General features: G+C 30.2%; 1 protein-coding gene and 1 long non-coding RNA gene across 22 annotated transcripts in view; both read right to left on the bottom strand.

Annotated features, from left to right (window-relative positions):
- Positions 1–25,401, bottom strand: part of LOC148230599 (furin-like protease 1) — a 313,965-nt gene that overhangs the window by 50,959 nt on the left and 237,605 nt on the right. For all 21 annotated transcript variants that reach the window (XM_088194195.1, XM_088194191.1, XM_088194197.1 and 18 more), the window contains one exon: positions 2,004–2,387. In XM_088194195.1, the coding sequence (XP_088050321.1) occupies positions 2,004–2,387 (384 nt within the window). The remainder of the gene's footprint in view (positions 1–2,003; positions 2,388–25,401) is intronic.
- On the bottom strand, positions 6,367–11,241 carry LOC148230603 (uncharacterized). The gene is made up of 2 exons (XR_015810930.1): positions 8,113–11,241; positions 6,367–7,439 (listed from the first exon to the last, which is right to left on the bottom strand). It is a non-coding gene; the product is annotated as an uncharacterized LOC148230603 (long non-coding RNA).

The following is a 25,401-nucleotide window of genomic DNA, read 5'->3' as shown; positions in this document are numbered from 1 at the left end:
ACAATCACTCAATCGCTATTTGCTTTTTCTGCTGCGCAAATATTTCATAATTAAAATATTCCAAATATAAAAAGTTTTTAAGCAAAAAAATGTTTAAGTGACTATTGAACAGCATGTATATAAAATACATATGTATTTTTTCTGCTATACGATTTTCGCCCTCTAGATTCTACTATGAGTTATTATCGAATGCTGATGCGGATTCAAACGCGATGAAAAACGATGTGTGCTCTTTTTTGGTATGGGAAATTGCATATCGTGAGAACATTAAGGTAGAAAAGATTGCTGAATATTGCTAGTATATGTATGAATGTATCATATATATTCAATAAACATATATAAAACATGTATTTACACTACGTTCAATAAAATTATTGTGTTTCTCAGTTTAATATATACTCAGCATGTTATATATAATTATATAAGTTAATATTTGTCAAATCAAACAACATCGCTAGAAGCACAATTTAATATCTATATGCAAATTGGTAACTCACTTAATAACAAGTTAATCAACAAAGTTCCTACCGCATCTGCGAACTATCTATATTAAATTTTGCAATTGATTTGTATTATTGGTCGTGAAAACAGATAAATAGGCGAAGACACACCCAGAAATGTATTACATATAAAGGCTTAGTAGGAATTATTTGTATCAATTATTGATGTTATTAGTTGACTACTCTATGAAAAAGATTCATATGCAAACAGTGGGCGAATGAAGGATGAGATTGTCAGTTAATTATTAGCAGCGAATGCGGAATACAATCGATCTTGATTGGTGAGTTAATATGATGAAACACAAACAAATAGCGAGAAAGATTCAGTAACGAGCGAAAGAGTTCTGTTTTCATCAGAAAAATAAATCATAAGAAGTGAGTGGAATAAGGGTTTATTACGTCGCCTAGTTTTTTTTTTTCATATGAGAGATTTTTCTTTCATTAAATAGAAAAAAGAACTTTCAAAGCTTACGGACGTAATACGTGTATATGTACATATATGTAAGTCATAAAGGCTTCCTAAGCCATTTACAGTAAGTAATTGAAATGCAGTGTTATGAACAATTTTTACATTTATAGAAAAATAAAGAAGCAACAGCGAAACAAGTAAAATCAAACAAAGTTTTTTAATTTTTATACTGTTTTACCATGGTAACAATTCACATACTAATAATGTGTGACCGATTAGCTACAATTTATACTAACATTACTGCATTACACCAACAATTCTGTGTGATCAATTAACTGCATTTTATTTAATAATAAATTATTCAGACTATCATGTAATGTAGATCAATACAATATTTTTTTTAAGAAACAATATTTATATTAAAAACCGAAGTCTATTAATTTTTATGTCGATTATGATAATGACCATATAAAACTATTTACTTTAATATTGTTAAGCATTTAAAAATATATGTTCTAATTGTTAATTTTATAGATAATATGAAAACACTGTTACATTCTAATTATTAACTCCAATAAACGTGTTCTGTCTCTCTCTAACAAATTCTCAGTTATATTTAAAGTCTAATTAGACAGTTAAGTTAGTGATTGAACATTTTAGTAGCATAATAATATATCAGTGATGACGTTTATAGCTTAAATTCTATGAATATATTTAAAACTTATTTTGAAATATATTTACAGTAAGAAAAAGGTGAAATACGAAGTGTATCAAAGCAGAGCACAATTAATATCCGATTTACATACCTAATCTCATTCTTCTTTATGAATAAGAAACTAAATTAATTTCGCGAGATTACGCCAAACGCTGAAAGGCGAAATTTAAAGCCGAAACAAATTACGTGACAAATCACAGGGTTATTTCAGTCGGAAATAGAATAAATTTAAACCGAGCGTCTCGGCTTTTATATGTCACTTAGTTTATCGGATTAAATTAGGTTTATTTCGTTTCGGACGCAAGGAAAAAAATATTTATATTTATTACACCATAAGCTCGAGCAAACATAAATTACGAAAATAATTAATGGAGCTTACCAGATACCACATCTCCTGCCATCGTTGATCGTTCAGAGGAAACTGGGAATCCATCGTAATGGGTATAGTGTATCTGCTTCTTCTCTCAGCTGATGAGATGTCTCGATCTTTTCTTTCTGCTTCCCGTTCGGAAGACAAAGTGGTTTGATTGGTGGGGTTTGTTAGTCGCATCAGGGGTGTCCCAAGAGTTGATATTGTCGGCGATGACCCTTGAGGTGTCAGAGTTAGGGGTAAAAAATCCCTCTTTTTCCGCGAGATTATCACTTCTTGTCGTAGCCATTTTACGCGTTCGTGTTTGTTCAGTCTGTCGTGGTGGTGACTGCTTGGGGTCGCCGATCGTTTGACCACATCTTTATGATGAAAGTGGTAGTGATCTAAGACGATCTGAAAATAAAAAAATACATAAATTAATTAGAGAGTACTCACTAAAAAGCGCTTCTTCGCACTCAATCAAAAAGTCGATTTTATCTCGTAATTATACTTAACAAATATTGAATCTGGAGAAAAAAAGTCGAGAATTGAAAGAGCACAAGAGTTAAGCTAAGTGAATTAAAACCTCCGAGGTGGAACACTTCAAAAACTTCTTTATTACTTAAATTCATCCAACAGAACACCCAAAACAAATTTAACTTTGAAAATCTCGTTTACTTTTCGCGATTTTCATTTCAATCAGAGATTTTGTGATGGATTATTTTTAATCTATTCTCTTTCATGTTACATACATAATTATAATATAATTTTAAATAAAGTCTGCAGGTTAATTTTAATTATAAAAAATAAATAAAATTAAGATACTTTAGAATTCTTATAAATTGTGAGTACACTATCTTATAAATTGTGAGTACACTATTTTTACGATAATGGTTGTCAAATATCATTGAGATAATTCTTTTATGATTGATTAATATTTTAGTAATGTGGGATTATTATACTATTGTATCAGAATTGGAATATATAACAAATAATATTTTACTTGGAGACCGAAAGCAAGATAAGAAAATCAGCATATGACTCACGAAAAACTTTTTAGATGGGATTTTTATTTGGAATTCCATTGATGCGGAAAAAGCAAATATTATGTGTTACTTTGACTTTGCTCTAAAATTTTATTACATATTATCGTCTGAAATAATTCGATTCTACTACAAGCGGATTCTAATAAATTATCAGCAAACTATAGTCCGCAGGTCAAATACAGTCTACAATAATAGAAGAGACTAGTGGACTTTGAATGTCGTGATTTTAAAGCAAAATAAAGTAATGTTTATTATGCGATAATATTATGTCTGTAATAAAAAAATGAAAAATACGTAAACACGACACAATATTTTTCAAGTGTTGCAGAAATGCAACACTTAAAAAGTTCAAAATATTTTTTTTTATCACAACGCATTTTTTTTGCGAATATAAAATAAAATAAACTAAAGTCAGTTTACGAGTAGCAAATTTATTAACTAATAAACTATAGCCTTTTACTGATTATGAATATTTAAAACCGTGTATGATTGTTGCAGACATATTTAAAATTTATCAGGCTTTCGGTGAAAACAGTTGCTAGAGGTGTTGAGCACATTGTGAGTAACATCAATAGCCAATTTAATAAAATCATTTGCAAAGCAAATGATTTCGAGAGAATTTTTTAGCTTCATCCAGTGTTTTCAAAGTATTTAAATATTTCGTGTCTCTCAACACTCTTGCTATATAGAGGTTTTTTGCCAAGGCATGATATGTCAAATTAAAACAAATGCAATTATTTTGTGTAATTTAAGGGAGAGGCCAAAAAAGTAACAGAAATTAAGTTAATGATTTAAATTATAAACTCATGAAAAATTAATATAAAGACGCCGCGGCACCCTAGGGCGACGCGGTGTACACTTTAAGAACCACTGGCCATAGATTTTTACGATAGAAAGTGTCGTACTTCGAACCCCAGTTTGATAAAACGTTATATAAAAAAGTTTATTTTTCTTCCATTTTTAAAGCTTTTTTAATTTTACTTAATAAAAAAAGTTTGCCGACCCCTGATGTAAAAAATTAAAATATATTATTTCAAATTTCTACGTATTACATATATATATATATTAAAATTATTTAGCGAAGTAAAAAAACATATAACAATCATATTTGTTAGAAGATTTATTATGTGGATCGTATACTTTATATGGTAGTAAATTGAGGATTCAATTTACACGAAAGTTGTTGTTCGTCCTGAGGCAAAGAAAACTCCTGGAATTTTCTTGTCGTATTGTAGTATTGTATATAACACGTTCGTTTGCAGGAGTATATACATATACACAATATTGAGGAAAATAAGAAAAGTGTCTCACATTTCGAGATCGGCCCGCCGAAATGAACCACTGAAACATTTATTAACACCATATTTCACACGTCGACGCCTGTCACCGTACACGAAACTGGCATTCGCCGCAATTACGTCGTAAAAGAAAATGAAGTTATTCACGCAATTTTATTAGGGCGTGTCGTTCGGCCAGGGGTGGTAAAAGCTCGTATGTTTGTGCGGTTGCCCCAAATTTAATATCGAGATAAGAGCGGGTCGTTTAAAATTCGAAAATCTCCATTTAACCGCGTGCGTAAATTAGCGTGATATGACAATATTTGGAAAACAATGCATTAATATGAGTGGTCGGAAAAATAATTATTTACGCTAATGAAAATTTCCTTTCTTCAATAAAATATGAATGACATTACAACTAACTTGACGTACAAATAATGGTTTACGATCCCTAATTGTAGCATTATATATAATATTTATAAGAATCAGTCATTTATATTAAATTTATAAATATCATTCATCACGTAAGTAAAAGTATTGGAAATTGTAAGGAATAATATTTACTGAAGGCTTTAGACGTGTTTATCTAGGCGTAGTAAAACGTACACAGAGCGAATGCTATAAATAAAGTACAAAGCTAAATGATAAATATTAAAATTGTGGAGTGAATGACTCATACGAAATTTAAACATTGTTAAGTTCATAACAAATTTATATGTATAGAAAACGCAGATGAAAATATATCGTTATTCACATAACCAAAGCACGTTTTTGTGTTTATATTCAATAAAAAAATATATGAATAAATTGGTAACAGTTATTACTTATCAATAGAAATGTCATGGGTTGGAATACAGATGAGCTAAATTTGTAAAGTCTAGGGTGTCTGTGAAAATAATGTAATTTTAAATCTGATCGATTACCATAAAAAAGTTTTTATAGATTTTCGTAATTTTATTATTAAATAAGTTACGCTAGAGCACAATATTTTATTGTAGTTAATCCACTACAAGTGTTATATATATATAGTATATAAAAAATATAATTACCGACAGACGTTATTTATGCTTTCATTATAACAACGAAAATAGCAATCACCTAAATGTCATTGAAGGGCTGTCAGGTTAATCTCTTTGTCCTTTTCGACTCATTTGCAATTTATCGCTTAAAACTTTATCGTTTTCAGATTTGTGAAGCTATACAAAAGTCACCCAAATCCACAAAAAGGTTAATAAATTGTGGAAACTCTAAATTGGTCGCCGTACTTTTGGCACCTGCTAAGTTGTTTGATATAATTCTTCACAGATACATATATATGTATACACAATCTGTCGGCAAACGCCAGTAGACTAACAACACGGGTTTCGTCCGCGTCATTCCACAGTCACTAGCTATCGAAGGCAGTGCCAAAATCCATTAATTATAAAATCTAGTTCGATATAGTCTATACTGACTTTCAAGAAGCATTCGACAAATTTTGGCATGACCTACTTCTTCAAAATTTAGGAAACTTCGGTTTTTCGAACAGTCTAGTTACCTTTTTTTGAGTAACTTAACTCAGTATGTGAGCTATGGCAATCATTGCTCTGATAATAATTTCGCTCATTTGAAGCATCATAGAGATCTAATCTGGGTCCTCTGCTGTTTTTTCGCTTAATTATTGACACACATGCAACAATTAATAACTCAGAATATTGAGTAAATGATGATGACCTAACAGTGTTTCAGAATATTTAGCCCACAAATTCACTTTCTTTACAGAAATACCTCCACAGGGTGAATGCGAAAGTGGTCCTGTATAAACTAAATATATTTTTCAAAACCTTAAATATTTTTTTTGGAATTTTATGATTTTCCTACATATTTTAATAAGTGTTTTTTAATTTAAATCAATAAAATTAATTGCGTAGTTATTTTTCAAGCGCACCCAAAACCGGGATTTCCCTTAACTCTCAAATTTGCTTATACGTGACTAGTTTTCTGTCATCTGTCAAGCGCTCGCTGCGCGCAGTTCGATGCAATTAAATAAACAGTGAAATATGTTATAACCACAGCATTTTTCTTACAAAGTTTTATTTGAAGATTATTCTAAATGATATAGCCTTTGGAATTATAGACAATATAATCAAAACTATAAATTATGAGGGAGCCAGTAAGTGTTTGATTATATAAATAATATATCACGGTTATTCTAACAAAAGTACTATTGACTTTATAGGATCAAATATTAAAAGACAAACAGCGGTGATATGGCAATTAAAGGTATACGTCACAAAGTTAATTAAACATATTACAAAAGAAGTAATAATGAAAAATCTCATATTAGTGTAAGCAAAAAGTTACATTTTACCCACTATATAGTATCGTTTACAGTTAATTTTCAGAAGCAATGATAGATCTTATAACATTTACGTGTGGCAAACAATTAAAATATGACATATTGCGACAATTTTGAAGAAGATGAAGAGATGCCAATCTACGTGTTTAATCGTTTACAGTAACTTCCACCAATTTTGTACTTCGGTTGTCATTTAAATTTCATTGTTTTTAATTATTTTTCAGAAGCAATGATGGAACAATTTGATGACCTACATGGCTACAACGTAGAATTGGTATATATAAACAAAGAGTGAATCTTCTGATGTTGAAGTCACTGTCAGCAAGTATTATCTTTTTATAAAGAACATACTACATAATTTTGATGTAACTGAATATCTTGAATTTGGCTATTCCGAAAAAGGAATAATGGCACAGAACAAAAATTGATTAAAAACCATGACGTATACATATTTTTGTCACATCAGAATTAAAAAATAACCCACCCTTAGATATTTTGGCTATCGATTATACCAGGTATGCAATCACATATTTATAATCATTGTAAAATATCGTCTATTAGATAACATCCAAGAAACTACATGTGTATATTGCGAGTCGTCGCTCGAAACGTAACAATCTAGGTGATTTTTTTTGCTGCAATAATGGTTTTAATTTATTTTCCTGTAACTAAACTTCTTCAGCTAAATTACCGACTGCATCACAATCGTCGTGAAAGATAGTATCCCCAAATATCAATAGGTAAAAAATACGTTTTATTAGCATGTATATAATTTGATCGATATTAACCTCAATCTTCATAGGTACTAAGTAGGGATTCCAATCCCGGGCCAAAATTTTGATCCCGGGATTTCGGTATTGCAATTAGTCGATCCCGGGATCCCGGGACCAGTCCCGGGATAATTTTCATGCTATTTTATCGATAAAAATAATTTAAAATGAATAATACAATATATTTTTACATCTGTTTTTTATAACGTACAATGTATAAAGTACGTATAATTTTAGTCTTGGACTTAAAATAGAAAATAATATAATAAAAATAAAAAAGGGAAGGTCTTATATATTTATTTGAGAAGAAAAAAATGAACTTTTGACAATGTATGCAAATAGGTATGTACATTCATAGACACAATTAATTGAAAACATTATTTTGAATAAAACTCACGAAGTAACATCAAAGCATCAAGTGTTTTATCATTTAGCCTTGATCTGATTTTGGTTCCTAAGCAGCCTGCTGCTGAAAAAGCACGTTCAGACTCACAGCCTCAAAGATTCACAGATGACACGTGCAACTCGCGCAAGTTTGTACACGAAATATAACGATGTTGTCAATAATAATTCGATTGTGCTTGATAATCAACCAATCCGAAAAATTCGGGATTATGTTTTATAATCCCGGGACTCATCGGGTATTGAAAATCGTTCGGGATCCCGGGATCCCGGGATTCGGGATCCCGGGATTGGAATCCCTAGTACTAAGTATATATTGCATGAAAACATTTAAAACGAACCTGGTTTAGTCAACTCTAACGTATATGTGCATTTAATCGGAAGCAATGATAATGTTTATGTATTATAAAAGGAAAAACTCACTTTTCGGACTCGAAGCCCCTCGCCGGGAATTCAAAATTTGAAGATTGTTTTATAAATGTTTATCTAGTTTAATCAATGTATTATTATAATCCTTACACACATTATGTATATATTTCATTTTGATAGTTATAACATACCTAGTTAATTTTCAATCCGAATATTTATATGCAATCAAATGGAACAACGCACATGACGATTTAATGAAAATTATTGTCGCCTAGCAAAATTTTATCAATAAATAATAATTATTTAAAACTGTTGCCACGTTACTGTCGTCCATCTTGTTTTGTATTTGAATGCTTATTTTTCATTGGTCGACAACAAAAGAATACATTAGCGGAGGTTCGAAAATCATCGTGCCAACTATATTTTTATTTTTATTAATTATTACTAAATATATTTCATTTGTTTACGTGTATTATTAAACACCGTTCATACAAAGCGATACGATTTACAAAGTTAAAAATTGACGACTTAGAACAATTATATATAAGGCTTAGAACAATTGTTATATGTAATATAGCAAACTGCATGAAAGTCTTATAGATCTGCAGTGATATTAACGCTCACGTTAGATAAAAACTGAATACAGGTAATTTATGGATAAGTACTAAAATAGTAACTTCCATTTCCATTTCCACAGCTCTGGGAGAAACCAAGCTTATATTTTATTGCATTTCCCACATAATATCTTGGTGAATTTTGATTTATTATTTTTTTCAAAAGCTCGTAACAGTGAATAAAAGCGATCTACGTTTGTCGCTTTCAACATTGCAACCACATAGCAATAAATAGGCTAGTTTGCATGAGGCACTTTAAAATTATTACTTATATTGTTTTTAAAATGAATATATTATTTAAGTGCAAAAAATAAACATTTTGTAATTTTAGAATAAACGGTTAATCTTTTAATATGTATTTTCTTAAATTTCCTGAGTAGCTATTGTGGGGAAGGGGGTAAATAAAAATATTAAACTTAAAAAGTGCCGCAGGCCTAAAATGTGATTGAGCAAAATATTTGAAAAATAGTCATTATGCGTTTAAAAGAATCTTTGGAGAATAAAATTATCACTGAACAGTTCGGCTTCCGCGTAAAAATCACTTGAGAATACATCAACTTAGTAGCTGACGAATACTTAAAAAGTTGAAGATATGTTGTTTTAGTAAGTAATGAACATTCGATACCGTGTAAAAGTCTAGCTGAAGTTCCTCAGGGTAGTTTCTCTTAATCTTTTATACAAACGATATTCTAAAATTAAGAAACACGCGTTTATCTATGTACTCTAGTAATACAGCTATTTTAAAAATCGCAAATAAATAAAAAAAATCGTTTGATATCATAAATATATATTTTGAGAGGTGGAAAATTATTATTTAAATATTTTATTTATTAAATCATTTTACTATGTTACTATTCAAAGTTGAAGAATATTATGATTAGTAAAAAAAATTATACTTTATTAAGTTTGATTTTAATATTCTGCCTCACCTCCTACACTTTGCCTCCCACACATCCGGTATCTAGAATAGAACTGGGCTTTGTCATAACTATGTTACATTACAGCATAAGATTACCAAAATAGATCTACTCTTGTAAGTAAACTGGTTTGTAAGAAGTCATGCGAATGTCAGAGGTCGCTTACGTCTAATTATATAATTTAATAATAATATGTATTGATATAGCAAATGCTATATACTACTCGTATGTCTGCGTTTTATTATAAAAATAAAATAAAATATTACGAGTTTTACGTCCTTTAGATTCTATTTTCCGACCTCGTATATGGTTTTATTTTATTGTTATAACCAGAGAATTGATTCGGTCCAACGATGCTCGTTATAACCGAGTTCGACCGCACACAATTTCTATCGCCACAAGAGATAAGGACTAAACGATCGGCTAAGCAAACACATACCGTTCCATTCGCGAGTACTAATATCTGAAACAAACACAGGAGAACATACGAAGGTAATACAATCTAAACCGAGCAATGACCCTCATCAAGCGAAAAACAAACCCGAAGCCAATTTCGCTCGGGCCGAATGTTAATTCGACGATTTGAATGTCGCCACCGTTGGAAAAACGTGGAGAAAACATGGCATCGACACTACCACCATTACCGTCGACAACCATTTGGGTTGAAACAAAAACGGAAGTGCTGGCGTGTGAGTTTTATCTCAATGTTTCAGGCGCATTAGGGTCCGGATGCTGAATACGGTTCGCTTTCGTAAGGTCACTTACTTTAATAAATCTCGCCGAAGCCGTAAAGATAATATAACCCACGACGTTCTAGCACAAGCTGAGTGGAGAGAGAGAGAGAAACAGAGAACGCGGAAAGACGATTGAATAGAGAGTGAATTCAAAGAGACAATAAAGTTAGTTTCCGGATGTGAGGGATCAGTATGTTTGATGTCCATTTACAGTTTAATTTACAAATTATATCACATATGCTACATAAGAACCATTTCAAATAAGCATTAAGCTGAAAGTCCGATGTGATTAAAACAAACTTTATGTAAGGTCAATCCAAATTAACGTGTACAACATTAGCAGAAATATTGGGACACTATAAAATTCGAGAAGCAGTTATGTATTTTTAAAGAGTCTTTTAAATTCGTCTTCTCTAGCAAATGTAAGATGACCGTTAAGAAAATGTGATCCATGAATGACTCAATCAATTAAAGACTTCATGAGTATCATCTCACTGAAAGCGTTCAGGTGATTTTCACAATAACTCTTATACCTGATCATATGATATTATAAAACTAACTATATTTAAATGTAATAACAGTAAAATATACATATCTTTATTGCATATTTGACTTATATTAATCACTAAATAAAAAAGCGAAAAATTTGTACGCATTATATTAAATATAAGTCATTATTATGGCAAAAAATATATTTGTAAATTTACTTAAGCATTTGGAACGGATATGTCATTTTATTTAAATTATAAAAAGCTAATTAAGCGATATATATAAATAATTGTCTATTGTAAGCATTACATCTAAATTCAATTGACTAAGCATATATTTTATTTGCCTTGTTTAAAAAGTATCCAAAAACACGTACGAATTTACGAGCTACCCTAATAATTAATTAAAAAAAGTTTCTTAAACTAACACAGCATCATCGGCAGATAAGCCAGTTAGGCTACAATTCAGACTGCCCAAATATAATGACAGGGATCGTTAGCGTTAAAAATTACACAGTACCGTACGTAACGCGGTCAGCGATGTGTGTAAAAATTTGCAAAATTTGCAAAATTAACCGAGGGTTGCAATTAACCTCCGGGTCATTAATTGAGGGGTCGCGCACGCGCACTCTACGTTAATCATCGCATACCTGTGTATTCGCATTTAACCGCAACGAGAGCCCGCAATAGTGGGCTCGTTTATAATTTAATAAGACCGTTATACACAGCGATAATAACGAAATGGGGTGTGTGTGTATGTGTGTGTTTCCGGGCCATTATTTAATACTTGATAACGGTGTTACGGACGGATTCGCATAGGTGAAAACGGCATTGTAATCGCAAATTAAAATTTCATGCAGCCTTTACAATTGTAAGCTATTTTGTGTTTAATTTTTTTAATATCAATCGCGATCGTAAATTTACTGTAACGCTTATCTTTATCATTGCAACATGAACAGCAATAATCTGAATAAAATATATTTAAAGCAAACAAGGAGAAGCCGATAATCTGTTAGATGTAAATTTAACCGCTTAATAGTTATTACAAGCAACTATCATATATGTTAAAATCAAGAGGGAATACATAAAAGCAGCTTAAACTAACTGAAAGTTAGTAAACTAAACTTATTCATACTGCAAAATAGGAAATATTAATATAGTAATATATTAATGTAGTAAGGTACATGTTATAAAATCAACAGAGAATTCGAGGAATATTTAAAGCCATTAAAAAGCACAATTTTTCAACATGGTTGGAAAGACTGCCATTTTTGTTAGGTTCCGCAAAACATGGTAGATTTTACCAGACAACAGTAAAAACTTTCAAGTTTAAAGTAAAGCATTAACAACTGACTAAATTCAACTTTTCCAGCATTATGACATTGAAAATGATCGTATAAAATATTTCCCCATTTTTTCGGTTTTTAATACATTTCTTACGTGTGAAAGCAGTGCTGTTGAAAATTATTGCCAGTTAGTTTCCATTTATGACAATGACGTTATTAAAAAACAAAATGGTGTAGTGAATTTAAATCAAGACTAAGTAACGTTTCTGGTTTAGAAGGTATTGGAATACCATTTGTTGTCTCTGATGATCCTATTCATAAAAATAAAAATAAATATTTTGATAGACTGTAAAAAACAATGCTAAATAGTGAAAATCGAAAAAATCACTGCGGGCGTTGGGTAGCAAAAACTAAAGTTAATGAAAAATCAAGTATATAGTCAATCCAAAAATATAATACTATATTATTATTTATCATATAGAGCAGGGGAAGAACACAACCCGCAAACTATTATATAATATATACAGCAAGCTGCCGATTTAAATCCAGTCCGCGAGCTGAAAATAGATTTACATTTTTAACCGTTGAGTTACTGAGTTGCGAGATATGATGGCATGTGGTGCTCCCATAGCTTTGCATTCTGCTAAGACGGTACGCAGTTATAACTCGACAACGTCATTCAGTGCCCTATGTATTAAAAAATTACAAACAAATTTGTGATTTTATCCCGTAAATATTCATAATGCCACTGTCAAAGCAATTAAAGATTAGAATAGTGGACTTCGAATATTGTGTTTTTAAAGGCAGTGTGGAGTGTGAAATATTTTGTTATCGAATTATATGACAAAGCATTATGTTTATTGTGCGATGATATTTTAACTGTACTAAAAAAACAATATACATTGTCATTACCAGACTAAGAATACGACAAAATATTCACAACTCGCATTAAAGCAACGATCAGAAAAGTTGGAAAGTTTAAAACGAAGTTTTTCATCGCAACACATTTTTTTCGCAAAAAAAGAAAAATAAGCCTGTAACTAAATTTAGTTCATAAATAACACATTTATTAACTTATAAAAAATGGCATTTATATGTTGCTGTGTCGCAAAAAATAATTATTTTAATCTATCAGCCTTTAGGCGATAAAATTTGCTAGAAAGGTTGTGCTAATTGTGAGTTCAAAAATTCAATAGCCAATTAAATAGCAAGTGTTTTTGTTTCTCAGTGTCGTTGCTAAATCCAAGTTTTCATAGGGCTGTAATTAGCTTCTATAAATATTTTTTATGGAATAACTAGACAAATTATGAAAACGATAACGCGCAGTTAACGGGCGGATGTTGACGGGGAGGTGAAATCTTCGATAATTGTAAATTTAGTATTCTCTTTTTGTTATTAGGGCTTTTGTAAAAACGCGTTGCTATTTCCTTTGTATAAGTTTAAAATTGTCGCAATTAACTGCGCAGCTGGGTGGACCTTCAAATGAAATGTCACAATCGATGGTGGCAAAAATATGTGCGGAATGGGTTAAGACTTAGTTAGAAAAAATATTTTCATAGATAATATATTTATCATAAATAATAATTGTTAGCTATGACTCGATATAAAAAAATAATTTGTGTTAACATTAAATAAAAATTAGCATATTTTATTTTAAATTTTAAGATTAAATGTAAAAATGTCTTTCTAAGAAAAGTATTTTTAAAATAATGAATGACATTTTAAAGAGCTGGAGGTTGACGATTTGTATTACTTAGTTGAATACATGAAACATGTATAAAAAAATACCAAAATACATGAAAAAATTAGAGTTTGTTAAAAGTAATATAAATGTGGGAGACCATTTACATCTAACCATGTAATTTGTAGTAAAAAAAATTAAAATGTTTAATAAAAGAGTTAATAGATTTAACAAATCTCTCAGTAGTATTTGTCGGTCGGATTAATAATTAATCGAAAGCAAGGAAAATATTACATATTAAAACAAATTTTCTGTTCTGGCGCAAATGTATAATACGAAAAATAGATTAAAATAAGGGTAACCTAAATAACGCGAGAAAAATTTAATATGTAGTAAATATTCAAAAAAAAGGATGAGAATGCGATTCGCCCTACGTCGCAAAAGATTAAAAGAATGTACTGATAAAAATTCACAGATACGTCTTTGCCGAATTAAGATTGAACGAGCCAAAACGAAGTGATTGAGTGATGCGACACAGCAATATAGGTGGCATTTTGTTTGAGCTCAAGATTGCTCCCCTATTTATTAGGATTTTTTCAGACGCTCCTAATGCCCAACGAACTTAATTAAATTTAAGACTGAGCAAGTAAAAAATAATATATATATATATACATATTATATATATATATATAAAAAAAGCGCTAACGAAAATTCTCTTCGAATTAAAAAGTCTTTAAAGTTCGCGAATACTTTGTCGGTCTTAGGCATAATTGTTTAAAAAAACATTAATTGCTTTCTTGAAAGATATTTCTTTAAAGTTGTATCCGCATGTACATTATAAATTGTTAAAGTTGAAAAAAAAACTAACCGACCGTATTTAAACCGATCCTCGTTAAAACGTCGCTCTGTAATAAATTAATTAATTTATCATATAAAACAGGATTTTCCCATCCGGGATTTCCTGAAATAATTCAACCCTTCACTTGAAAGCTAATACGCGGACCGTATCCAATCACAACCGAACGATATATTAAATTATGGCGGAACGGTCTGGTTCGTGAATCATTTCAAATTCTTCATCGAGGTCAAGACGTATTATGCGCAAAGGTTGAGCGAATATCAGAAGCTGTTATGTTTGGGATTTCTGGATTATGAAAACATCTTTCGGGGGGGCTTCGGCGAGGGTTGGCTTAAAACGAAGAATTTTAATGGACGTCGAGCGATTTAATATTAAATATAATATAATATATACATACTGGGCTACTTTTTATGCGCCTGTTTTACTTCGAATGAATTTAATATCACTGAAAATCGTCGAGCATAAATATTAAACAAATAGATAGGAAATATCCCTAGATAAATATGAATCATAACAAGTTAAAGCTTATTTATAAACATATTTTTATTATTACTGTTTTGAAATGTATTGAAATACGTGAATATCACAAACATCGAATATGGTTATTAGATTTTAATTTGAGAGGCTGCATAGCTATAAATTTATTACCAAAAAAAATCACAATGTGATTAAAATATTTTACTTACACTCATGTATATAAATATTCTTTTATGTAATTTTAAGAAAAAATCAAATAAATTTCTTTTCGAAAAATTATTCTACCATATTTGTCTGCAAAGTTTTAGGTCATTTTAGCAATATTAGATATCATATTATTTTAACTATAATTAATTCTTAACTTTTGTGCATAATATTGTAGTTAGAAAAAAATCATTTAGCGCTTTTTACACTGAAACACTACCGTAAGCAATTGTGCCGCTCGCAAAAAAAAAATAAGTTAAATATTTGTATTTATTTTTTTTACCAATATTTTAAGCAGAAAAAATATTTGCATCTTACACTAAGTATAAAGCAGCAGAAACTTAAAAGGTAGCGACTTGAAAAGGCTTATTCCGTCTGAAAATTTTAGATCAACGCAAATTTATTTATCGATAATATTTCGAGAAAAAAAGCAAATCAAGAATTCTCATTTATGTCTAAGACCATTTTTGCTAAAAATTAAATTATCACAAAGTTTTACAACAGCTGCATTTTTAATACTGCTAATAAAAAAGATTGAATCTGTGCCAGATATTTGAAAATGTGCCTGCTTTCTTGAAAGCTTATAATAGTGATAGGAAAAAATTGTTTACGATTTCCTCAACTTGATTCGGCCTAATAATTGCTTTATAATCTAAGAATTCACCGATTTCATTTTAGGTTATAATTGCTTTTTGAAAGTTTCTTTTTAATATTAATTTGTGATAATATACCTACTAACATGTTTTATTAAATAATAAATGTTTTACCTTTTTTCAAGTTCTTTTATTTCTCAATTTAAGATGGTTTAACCACCTGCGAAATTTTTTTTTATTGGTCATTCTAATGACCAGTATAAGTAATCAAAGAGAAAAACAGTAAAGCTTAACAATAGAAGAGAGATTAAGAGACTAAGCAATTTCGTAGATAATTGTTGATATATTACGAATTATATATTAGCAACTCCATCCCAAAACGTTTTTCACTCGTAACCCGCCAAAGTACCAGAAAAACTACTATTTGTGAGGAAAGGACGCACGATAAACAATGCGTTCTACCCTGCGCAAAAGACAATTATCAATTTATTACAATGTTACCGACTGCCGGAGTGGGAATCTGTTTGACTTTTAAGATGAAAACAATAGATGCATTCATTGTTGAATCGTAAGCAAAAAAATACTTCTGTAAATGTAGCATATTTTAATTAATAAAATTGTAGTTGAAAAAAAATCTAGGCTTTTTCATCTCACTAAAAAAAACCCCGACTACTTCAAACGAAGCAACTTAATATAAAAAATGCCTTTGGTAAGTTATTTATATTTTTTCGAATAAATCAGGTATAGTAAATTTATTAAGGTGCCCTACTATATATAAAAATAACGTTTAACATTATTTTAATGATCGTTTTTTTAGGTCATCCTATATATTTCACGTGTATATGAAAAATATAAAAAAGCTTCGCAAAAGTCCAACGGTCCATAAAAGTGGCACTTAAACGCGGCCAGAGCTGAATGTTCAAGTCTCAAACCTGACCGACTGTGAAAATAACTTTTTTTTTCGCCCGAATGTTTCACGCTTTAGTACTTCACTTTAGGGAGAGTTGTATGTGTGTGTTATTGGAATTAAAAAAGTTCAACGCTATCTCTGCCGTTTGACGTGACCGAACTTCCCGTTAACGAATATACTACGGGTCACGTTTTAAATTCGATGCCTCGATTTTTTTGTCAATCCGTCGATCGAGAATTTTATAAAATATGCCCGCTTTATGGTGCGACCTCATTATTTATGCGGGTTTATAAATTTTATAGAGAATCGAACGGTTTCGGCGTGTTGCGAGAAAATTAAAATTTTCGATCGATTAATGTAAACGTATGTGTTTGTTTGGGTATTGTGTACACACCAAAAACCTTTTTTAATATTCGTGTGGCCCATTTCCATTATAATGACGACGATAATAATAATATACAAAGGAATACTGTTAATAAAACATGCAGTGAATTAAGTAAATTGGATACTTATAGAGCTACATGCGTTACTTAATTAAAACATGATTATAAATATTTTATAGTTGCACAGATGATACATATATTTCAAATTAGCATAGGAATACCCTTTAAATATGATAATAATATAAGTCACTAAGAATTATTTCTAAGAATGTTTATATATTATTTAAACCATCATTTATACTAAACATATTAAGTTGATTTTTATATATAAAATTAAAAAATATTAATTAATGTTTGTGGACTGTAATTATATAATAGCATCTTGCAGCTTAATTTTTTTGTAGCTAAATAAATATCGTTTAAAACACATTAATATATTTTTATAATATAATATTATTTTTTTAAGTTTCATTGCAGGTGTTTTGCAGTAGTTTTTAAAATAGTAAAACGAATTTATTTGCATATTATTCAAGTGTAGAACAAACAAATAAATAGTTTTTTCAAATTGTATTCATAATCATATATTGTGAGAATTTTTTTGTAATTATTATATCGATACTTGACGAAACAATATATGAATAAATCAAAGAATTTTGTTTACAGAACAAACATATATTTAAACCAAAGAAATTAGCTAAAAAACTTTCATAAATAAGTTCAGCGAAAGTCTGATTATGTCACGAAACCAATTAAATTGGGCTTTATAGAACTTTAAGACGAACGACCTGAATAATTAACAAGTTCAATTAATTATTTTTATTAGGTAATTTTGTTTTATGCCTTTGCGAAAATTCGTTTTTAATTTAATTTGTATAATATTTAAAAAAAAAAAAAAAAAGCTTAAATTAAATATTGTACGAGGACCAATGGTGTGTTTATTTTAAAGGTAAAATAACAAATTTAGTTCCATGTGAGATTTTCTTGACAGTTAAAAATTTATTAATTAGATAAAGTAGATGTAATCTAAATAATTAGTCTCCTAGCATTTGAAAATAAAGCTATGTATTTCATGCACATACATATGTATAAATAAATATTCAAAGCTTAGAAGTAAATTTATTTCTCACATAATCGATATACAAATTAATAATTTATGTATAAATATATAAAAGCTTATACTAAAGCTCAAAATATGTAGTGCAAATAGCAAATACATGTATTAAAACGTACCAGATCATTATTATCGACGACATTGTTACAATGCTGATAATTACACTATTAATAATTGAATATCACTTAGAGAATATATTAATTGAATTGGAGAATATGCTAATTGTAAATTAATACTTACTATGTGTAATGGCATAAGATAATTGCTGATATTAAACAAGGCGTGTGATGGAGTTGTACATATATTTCGATGGAGTAAATATAATAATAATTCCTTAAATATATGACACAGTGAAACACAATATTTTATTTATATTATATATGAATAAGTAATGTGTAGAAATGTTGAAAACATACACTAGTACAAATGACCAGTAGTATAAGTCGATGACTAACATAGGGAGATTAGCATTAGTGATTGTTATCTCGTTTTTTCATAAATTTAAAAAATCACTTTTAAATATTTTTATTTTAATGAAAATATAATTTTCTTCTAAAGATATACATTTTTCCCACCTCTCGGTCAAGTTTTAAAATCCATTACCATAAAATGTTTGAAGCTTTGACTTAAAATATTACGACAACCCCCTTCGTCCTTTCACTTTGTCCGCATTTTGATTTTTTTCTTTCTAAATTCTAGAAGGTGTTGCATTGATTGAAATAAATAGTATTCGAAGGAAATAAGAGCTGGAGAATAAAGTGGATCGATAAAATTTATTAATAATATATCAAGAGTCAATTTAGTGTTATATAACTATTTGACTTCTGTTGACAAGTGCAAGCCTTTTTTAACATACTCCTGCAAACGATTTTGATGGATTACTCGAGAAAAGCAACAATATACTTAGCGACGGCATTTCAGCTTTTTTCAATTCAATTCAGAGTGGATTCTATCTACGTCAAAGGCAATAAAATCACGCCGTCGCCGTCGCTAGCGTTTATATTAGGTTATTTTATAATAATATTACGAATTACAATAAGTGAGAATCAAATGAAGCAAATTTAAACAAAATTTTGACCAATAGGAGAGCGCAAAAAACAATTATCTCTTCTCAGAAGTAAAAAATCCACGTCAAAAGCAATCAAATCTTGCCGTTGTCGTCGCAGTGGGAACGCCCGTTCCTACTGCGACGGCTGCAATAAGGTTAAAAAAAGTAAGAATTTGAATGAAATATTACAATCGAGAGATTTGTAAAAAACCGTGAGAAAAGAATTTTTTTTAAATTGTAAATACAATATTATAAACGTTACATTGAAATTTAAGTCCAAAGGAATTCATACGACTAACACTCTTTCAGGTATATGTACACATTGGTCAGTTCAGCTACATTTCAATATCTATTCATATAATATATTTTAAGTTCGTTTATTTCGAGCAAATTACACTCCTCTACGACACCTTGCAGATATTTATTAGCTCCCTACTTACTCGATTTCAACAAAAAATACGATTAGCAAAATCATATATTGGCCAGCAGTTAGAATATTATTATAATATATTTAGTTTTTCAGTTTCAAATGCTGCGATATGAATTTCAATCTGATCCTTTAGGAATGTAGTTCAATTCGGTGAAAACAGTGGTAGGCACGAGTAGGCTTTCACACGCGTGACAAAGTTTTGCAAAGCTCGTAACTGTAAAACTATTCGATTATGGTATAAACTATTGGAATCTTCCTTTATCTTTTATCCAACGTTGCAGTCACTGCAACTCCACAACTAATAACTTTAATCACTCTTCGTCGCGTGGTCACGTCAACGCTGCAGTTGTGCAGTGACGATTACAAATTAACCGCAATAATAAACCGAGTTGCATTCAATTCCTGCAACAATGGATCCAGGTGTAGTTTACAGTTGGCGATCCTTAGGCAACAATGGGTCAGGAAGCCGCGACCGTGCAATTAATTCAGGGATTAAAATTAAATCTCTCGTCGACGATTATTCGACCCGGTTTTAGTTACGGCGAAACACACACACAAACACAGGGTGTTATTAAATCAAAAGCGCACAATACCGGCACGACCCCCATTGTTTCGTCGGCCCTGCACTTGACTAAGCAGGAAGTTGTCCTATAAAGACCATTGTATTCGAGGGCACGACCGTTGCAGCCCGACTGTATTAAACCGAAACAACAACAAGGATTGTTCGAAAGTTTTGGTTAATACCTGCGAAGATCGGCAGTTCATTAATGAGGGTGATTTCGGATGTAAATGGTTAACGCAATTTGAAATCAGTAATTCAAAATCTTTTGGGCAATAAGGAAGTTTGCGCCATGGGGTACAAATTGGCTAAATTCAATTTTCGCAAGGATTCGACGTGACTTTGTTTTATATTTAAAGGAACAAAGAAGAGATTTTGAAAAGGAAGAAAGACAATGAAATTCGGAAGGCTCATTAATAGGTAGCAACTTGAGAGAAAAGTAGGAAAAAAAGCAGGACACAAACAGCGTTGAGGTGTAAATTTTTAAATATGAAAAAAACATTGTTTTTTAGAACAGTCTATAAAAGCATGTATTTTATACATTGTGTATTTGTCATGATAATGTATGCTACTAACACAAAGTGTGTGTACAAAAAACACGCAAAAGTTCGTTTAACTGAGCGTACGCTCAATAATATATTTTTATGGTAATAGCAAATAATATAATTTCAATACATTACTTCAATTTTATTTTATACATTACAACATTGCTAGCTTATTGTAATGGTAATGCTAAAATTACCATTTAAATATACATTAATAATTTCTTCATTGCCTTTATGCGAGTATTATACTATTAGCATTTCACTACTATTATCAACCTTAAAATAAGCCATTATTTTTATATGCACATTCTACTATCACCATTAACAATGTATACAAATTAATTCACTAATGTTTTTATCCACGAATATACGCTAATAAAATATAATTTTAAAATGTATTGCTAATAAAATACATATATGTAACATAGTAAATTAAAAAAAAAATGTCAAAGTAAAGAATGAATATTAAATTAAACTAAACTTTTTTCCAACCCAATGAAAAGTTGCTCAAATTATAATTTTGACTGCAAGATCATTTCTCAAAAGTTCAAGCTTTGCTGTCTAAATGGCAAACCAGAGCTAATGAAACTGAATCAATCAATGTAATATTTACGCGGAACAAAGACACTTGTCCTCTGGTATCCCTTACAGTAGTGAACGTCACAGCTTCCACTTTTTATCCAAAACGCACGCGCGCTGAACTAACAACATTATACAGAGTTGACAACCAGTTATTGTGATATTATTGTGTGCGAAATGGGCTAGAATATTTATTTTTATAGCCGGATGTGACACACAAAAAACTTTAAAAAGAGCATTGCCGCTTCAATAAGAAGAAGCGAGACAACGAATATTCTTACGCGCATGTATTGCTTCTCCCTCGCATACATCTGTATAAGTAAACAATGCATTCACAAAAAGAATGTCGACGCACATTTGCAGTACGAAATTTAATGTATAACTGTCTTTGGATTCGGTACTCTTACAATTTATCATAGTAGTCTTCTGTAAATACGAATTCCCAGTATGGCTTACTGGGAATTCATCTTTACAGAAGACTAATCTTCAAAACTCATATTTGGAACAAAAGAAAATATCTGGGACTGGTTCACAGGACGAAATTTGGGCTTACCATTGGAAAACAAAATGATAACATAAAACTATCATATTTTATGGAGCTCAGTTTTGATGTATGACCTCCATATCTAATATCAATAATCTTGAGAGATTCAAAAATAAATTCCTCTGGTTGATGACCGGTGCATTTTAATTTGTGCCTAACAATTATGTATTATGTGACTGCAACTGTGTTGGAGTAAGATTAACTAATAAAAAGATAAATTAAAAATATTTAAACAGATTAAAAATTCACCCCAAAATACTGGCAGGTAATCTGCTATAAAACAATGTTATAAATAAATGTGGACTTTAGCGTGTAAATATGTTAAAACTAACAAATAGATTTAATTAACATAAACAATATTATGACCAATAACAAAAGTACTATAAGCTCATTCTTAATAGGATAATATAACAATATAGAGATAAGACTATAATTTAACTTAATTAAACATACATTTTACATTAATTATTTAAAAGAAGCATCTAGTGGGAGAATACCAACATGTAATTTTTATTTTTCTGCATCTGAGAAAGGAGAAAAAAGGAAATATATACAATGTTATAATAAAACTCACATCTCATGGAAATATAATACAAATATAAAAATGTCCAAGCTTAGAAAGTGTATTTTAAACGGTTAAAAAGGTAAACTAATCTTGATGTCACATCATAGTTGGTTTAAAGAAACGGCTACTGTTTAAATAGTGGCCATTTCTTATCGCATTATGACAGGTGATAAAATATTTAATAATCTATAGAAGCTTATTATATTAGCAACGACGGATTATAACTAAAAGATAAACTCTTGTATGATTGATGGTAAATGTCTCGTATTATTCACTTTGACACGTCAAAGTGAATAACACAATCAAACGCAAATCTATTTGCAGCATTGAATTTATTTGTCTTGTCTCAAATTTTTCAAAAGTATTCATGAATTTATAGACTGACCTATTCATCAATCTTATTCAGCGCTTCAAACGCGTGAAAATTGTTTTTGATAAGATCTAGACAACAAAGAGCGATACATCAATCTTTCAAGAGTTTAATACTTGAGGAATTCCTTTCGCATATAAAACTTTAAAGCCACTGTATACACAACGGCTCTGTCAAATTGTGAAAAATAAATTTGTTTATTTATTTGTATGTAAAATAGAAACCAAACTAGTGTAAAATATTACAATATTCACTATATATAGTATTAATCAGCAACAAAGATAAAATAGATGTACAATTAGAAAGCTCTAATGAAATATAAAATATATTGTTGCAGATATTTCGTACAAGAGATAGATTGGTTTAGATAAAGAGCGAATTTAATTTAGTAAGGTGAACTAATTCAGATAGTATATCCTCCTACACTTAAATATAATGCATAATTCAGTAAATCACATCCAAGTTTAAGACAAACTTGGTTTAGAATTAGCATTAGTATTGCATATAATTGCTCCATTTTCTGACACGTTAAGCAGTAATTTGCTATATAAAATAAAACTTGTTTCATATTCCAAATCATAAGTTGCAGAATTTTGATGTCTTATTAAAAACATTGATCGCGAGGGTTAAAATTTAATATAACATTAAATAAAATGCCAAGATCTATTGTACAACTTTTCTTTTTTAAGACTACTTTATTTTAATGTCGATGAAATTTTATTGTCTAGTTCTAGAACTAGCGTACAATTTCTTGTGCCGTCGGACCAAATCGTTTAGTATTGAACATGGCAATTTCGTATATCCGATAATAGGTTTAGGGGCTTTCGGTCGATCGCGCATCGTTTCTCGTATGTATTGCTTTTCCAGTGTTATTAAGAGAATTCACAGACACGTTTTCTGCATCGCGTGAGTCAAGATGGACATTTTTCTAAACACTTATATCACTCGGTGTGATGTCGTGCAGTCTTAACGAAAATAAATAGTGTTAGTCTAGCACTATATATTAGTATCTTATACTACGTATAAAAGTATCGGACCAAAGTTAATACGATCCTGAGTAAAAAGCTATACGTGCCAGAGACGATAGCTTCGAATGTCTTGCAGTAAAAATAATACAGCAATGAATATTTTAACATGCATGCAATGACGCCAAAGCGAGGTTCGAATATAAAAGGATTTCATTTTCACTTTAATCTCGTTCCATTTGAGGAAACTGCAGTGAATATAGTAGAGTTGTAAAAGTAACTAATATTATGGGATCAGTATGTGTATGATTGAGCTTTGGATGAATTTTTAATAATATCGCTAAAAGAAGGCTAATCTTCACGGAGATAATCCGCCTATGTTTATTACGCTTGCACAGTGCTATATTATTATGTAGCGTCAACGCTGCTCAGCTTTCTTGTAACTTTTAAGCAGCTTATGAAGAAGATTAAAAATAATTCAACATTAAAACACAATCCAAATTTGCTCGGCGGTTTGATTTTGGAATAAACAAGGTGAGTGAGATTAAGTGATTCATCACGAAATTATCCATTAACCCATAAACACAAACAAAAACTCGGCTTTGCAAGGGCGAAGGCTGGAGAAAAAGGGAAAACGAAATCACCGCCGAGGTGAATAAATATATTAAAATTAATTCAGTAACTTTCCGAAAACGCACACGTAATTTATTTATTGCGGAAATAACACCGCAACGCCCAACGATCCAGATATTAACATCGGCGAAAATACAAACAGAATTAATTGCATATTTCTTATAACACAAGTGTGTTTATTCCCGGCATCGGCAATAATAATTCGATATTAATATTCACTGTAAATTGTGCAAACAAAGCTTTCGCTCTTCATACGATGAATGTTTAATATACGCACGTAAATTGTTTCGATTACACATAAATAAAGCATGAACATAAAAATAATTTCTTTAAACATAATTAACGCCTAAAAGCAATATTATTTTCATTACTATTTTAACAGTCCAATGTTAACTGTCATATTTGTCAAAAACGAGTTAAAATATACATAATGTTTTACAAAGAACAAACATACTTTAAATTGTAGAATCTGCAAGAGCAAAATATATTACCCAATTTTTTTATGAGAGGCAAATTTAAATGTATGTGTTAAACCAGAGGTTTGACATTTGACTTTCGTAAGAGTTTTTTTATTGAAAACAATTTTAATAGGAAAATAAATTTTGTCATTATTTTTTAATATTAAGTAAGACAATGATTTATTTAACTAAGAAACTATCAGATCAAATTTACTCTTTTCAAAAATAATCGCTACTTATTTCTAATTAAATATGGTCTTTTAAAATAATGTT

The sequence above is a fragment of the Plectrocnemia conspersa genome, unplaced genomic scaffold (assembly GCF_051122295.1).
Source record: "Plectrocnemia conspersa isolate PC_06_02 unplaced genomic scaffold, ASM5112229v1 ptg000010l, whole genome shotgun sequence".
Classification (NCBI taxonomy): domain Eukaryota; kingdom Metazoa; phylum Arthropoda; class Insecta; order Trichoptera; family Polycentropodidae; genus Plectrocnemia; species Plectrocnemia conspersa.
Note: the sequence above shows the minus strand (reverse complement) of the source record. Positions and strands in the feature narration are given on the sequence as shown.